Raw genomic sequence first — 4,214 nt, forward strand, 5'->3', positions numbered from 1 at the left:
AGTTTACAGTCACTGTGGAAATTCTGTGTATTACAAAGTTGCATCCAGGGAAAATAAACTGATTTAATTAAGAAAGGAATTGTATCGCTGAAGTTCCTCGGAAAGAATTTCTACCAGAAATTAACAAACGAGCAGATACATAACAATATCAACAACCACTTGATAGTATTGTCTGAACTAACTGCATTTGGTCCTGTCTGAGTCTAAAAATGTTCACTGGTTAGTTGAATTGAGAGAAAGAAGAAAAATACAGTGACGTGAAATTAGTAACGTGTTGTGTAGTTGCAGTGCTTCATTCCTGAAAAAACCTAAAGAAGTGCTGAATATGACATTAAAATCTTAGAAACAAAGTTCGATTTAGGACTCAGAGGATGCAAAAATAGTTCTAGATTTACAAGAGTCCTGAAATATTCTAGATTCAAGTTCTGTTTAGCATAGCCTTACATATGAATAAAATGGGAGAAAATAATAGGTGCCACGATGAAATATTTAGTTTCCATGGCAACCTGACACCTGTACTTTTTCGAGGCCTGATGTAAGTACAGGATAAACACATACAAACATCTTTCTATCACTAACTGTGGAAGGCACAACAGCAAGTTCAGAACAACAGATCATAGTGGTGGAGCTATACCATGAAAATGGCTGCAATACTGTTTCAGAACTTTGGACATAGTGCTTAAGTACCTATACAAGATTTGGGTCATGGACAACTGTTGATGTTAGGAAATTGGTTAGAAAGTTCTAAGAAACAGAAGTTGTAGCCAATTGTTCAAAGTCAGAGTATGCATGTAACTTTTGTAAATGCTGTTTCAGAGCTATTACTGGTTATGGGGTTATATGAAGGTGTGAATCCATCATCATAACCCAGCAACCATTCCTCAACTGAAGGGTGCCATTGCAACAGAGGTTATGTCAATTCCTGGGGAAAACCTATGTGTTGCAATATCCAATACCATTGTCAGGATGTACACAGTAATGAAATTGTTAACACATTGGCTGCTGCTGTACGTTAATCAACATGCCAAATTCCTGAAATGCTAAGAAGCAATAACAATATCCTAGAATCAAATGCCACAAAGAAACTTTATATTTGCAATATTATGCACATGGCACTATTAGTAATGTCATGGGGCACATTACTAATAGTGCCCTGTGACCCACCAGAGGGTCACATGGCAGCCAAGATGTTAAAAATGATTGTTCCTGTGTTGAGCAGGTGTTATAGTGATTCTTCCATTTCTATTTTGAGAAACCAGTGTAATGCAATGTGTCTAATCTTTTATACATGTATGCAAAATATTTTACCCATGTGTTACATGGCTTCCTCTACTGATTGTTCAAAATACCCATACTGGCTTTATAACCACCTCATATTTCAAAAATGTGCAAGTGTTTAAGGTTTTGATAGCATTTGGTTACTTACTCTAAATAAATAGTTTCACATAAAATGTTTAACAATATCTGTGTTTCAGGATTTCAAAAGTAGGAAATACACCATGGATCTGCAGGCTGAAATAAATCGGTTGAAGAAAGAACTAGAAGAGAAAAACAAGGACTTGGAAATTGCTGCTAATATAGGCAAGAAATTATTAGAAAATAACAGTTACCTTAACTCATGTCTGGACTCTTTGCCTAAGGACTATTTAAAAAGGATTGAGGTATAATTTATTTCTATTTTATTGTATCATACATCACTTACAGTTCATATTACTGTTTACATATGAACAAAAATCAGATTTATATTTGTAAATCTAATTCTTTTAATTGCATTTTTAAGAAGTTATTTTTCATAACTAGTTGTATACTGTAGTGTTTAGAGGATGGGTGTTATATTTTGCAAACGTTTTATTTCCTCAATACTTTTAATAAGGAATTAATGTTTACAAATATGTTGATATTTTCATTTCTGATTATTCATGAAGGGTGATAGTACTATAATCTTGTTTTATGCAAGGGAGTGTGCAAAAATTGTCATGGGTGAAAATTTCAATTTGGGACAATTTCATTTGAGGAAATCCGAAAATTTGAACACTATTCCAGAGCATTCATTTTATGTTTTTCCAAAGTAGTAGCCATGATCACTATCCACTCATTTTTATGTACATACTGTATTTATGGAATTGTTTAGTGAAAAACATCATCACATTTACACTTAATATTTTAAAAGTTTTTTTCACTAAAATCTATTAGATCACTTAAATTACAATAAAACATTTGTTCAGCTTTGTTGATTCGAGGAGGGGATCATGAATTGAGGGTATGAGCCACTGAAATACCGTAAGTTTGTTTATTTCACATGTATAGCACCTAAAAAAAAATTATTTTTCAGACTGTGTCAAATATTTTTTCAATACAAATCCATTTTATAAACTCATATGTTTAAGAAGGTTCAATGTAAGATAATATTTATTGAAAGACTTGATATCAGATGCTACTTTCAGCAAAATAATATCTTACATTTTAACATAACTGTAGAGCTGGAAGACGTAATTGATTACCTATGAGCAGCAATTACATTGATTAGTGTCATGTAAACTAATCAATTAATCAAAATTACAATTAAATCAATTATCAGAAAAATAAGCAAGTAATAACATAATGTTTTCAGACAACAAGGGACCTATTTGTCCATTTCAGCTGTTCCTTACTCTAAACTAAAACTATTAAATAAATAAATTAAAAATAAAAAGATCTTAAAACCAGACCTTATAATTTATATAGTTATAAAGCTTTCACTTGTACTCACTTAAAATTACTGCCTCCACAACATCTGAAGGAGACCCATTCCAAAGGCCAACAACCATGCTAGAAAAATAAAATTGTCTTAGCTGAAGATGACTCCTACCTTGCCAAAATTTATATTTGTGTTCCCTAGTCCTACTATTCTCACTGTTAAGTATGAAAAAAGATGATGCATCAACACTATCAATTTCCTTTACAATCTTAAACACCTCAATCAGATCCCCCATAATTCTTCTTTTTTCAAGAGAAAACAATTTGAGAGATCTCAACCTCTCTTCGTATAACAACCCATCCATCCAAAGCACCATTCTAGTAACCCTCCTCTGAACGTTTTCCAATAATTCAATGTCCTTCCTAAAGTAAGGAACCCAAAACTGAACACAAGACTCTAAATGTGGCCTAACCAGTGACCCATACAGTGAAATTATAGCCTCTTTAGACTTGTATTCAATATTTCTGTAGATACAACCTAAAATCCAATTTGCCCTACCATTAGCAACAGCACACTGCTTGGATGGCTTAAGAGACTGATCAATCATTACACCAAGATCCCTTTCTTCCATGACACTGTTAAGGTTATTCCCATCCAAATTATACTTATAATAGTTATAACCCTCATGCATTTCCTTACATTTTGTTATAATTAAAAGCCATCTGCTATTTATTTTCCCAACTTGCCAAACGATCTAAATTGCTTTGTAAAACAGTAGCATCCTCTTCACAGCTAGCAACACCCAAGACCTTAATATTATCTGCAAATTTAATTAATTTATTAACCATTTTTTCATCCATGTCTTGATGTAAATCAAAAAGAACAAAAGGTCCCAAGACTGAGCCTTGAGGTACCCCATTAGTAACATTAATCCAGTCTGAACTCCATTTGTAACAACCCTCTGCTTTCTTCCATTGAGCCACTCTTCTATCCAATTTGTTAATTATCATCCATACCTATAGAGATAATTTTTTTTAAAAGCCTTTTATGTGGCACCTTTTTAAATGCTTTCTGAAAATCCATATACACCAAATCTATACCTCTACCCCCCATCTATGTAAGCAGTAACTTTTTCAAAGGATGTCAAAAGATTTGTAAGACAAGATTTTCCCTTAATGAAACCATGTTGACTATCGAATAAAATTCTAAACTTTGTTAAATGGTTTTTGCAAAGCGTCTTTTATCAGACTTTCCAGAACTTTTCCCACAACTAGTGTAAGACTAATGGGCCTATAATTATTCGGACAATTTTTATCACCTCTTTTGAAATAAAGAGTGGCATTAGCTTACTTCCACTCCTCTGGTACCTGCTCATTATTCAAGGACTTGCAAAAACTTGTAACAAGTGGCTCACATATCCAATCTTTAACTACCTTTTAAACCCTTTGGAAATATTATCTGGCCCAGGGCCTTATTATTTTTTAAACTTTCCCATTTTTTTCTTTACCAGCCTCGTATTTATGCATTTATTCTGTTT

The 4,214-nt window shown here is 33.0% G+C and overlaps 1 protein-coding gene across 1 annotated transcript in view; it reads left to right on the forward strand.

Moving 5' to 3' along the window:
* LOC111089601 (BICD family-like cargo adapter 1) overlaps window positions 1-4,214 on the forward strand; it is a gene marked incomplete at its 3' end in the record, with an annotated part of 39,926 nt that overhangs the window by 8,891 nt on the left and 26,821 nt on the right. Inside the window, exon 2 of the mRNA XM_022402413.1 lies at window positions 1,476-1,661. Within this exon, the coding sequence (XP_022258121.1) occupies window positions 1,500-1,661 (162 nt within the window). The remainder of the gene's footprint in view (window positions 1-1,475; window positions 1,662-4,214) is intronic.

The sequence above is a fragment of the Limulus polyphemus genome, unplaced genomic scaffold (assembly GCF_000517525.1).
Source record: "Limulus polyphemus unplaced genomic scaffold, Limulus_polyphemus-2.1.2 Scaffold6744, whole genome shotgun sequence".
NCBI classification, from domain to species: Eukaryota; Metazoa; Arthropoda; class Merostomata; order Xiphosura; family Limulidae; genus Limulus; species Limulus polyphemus.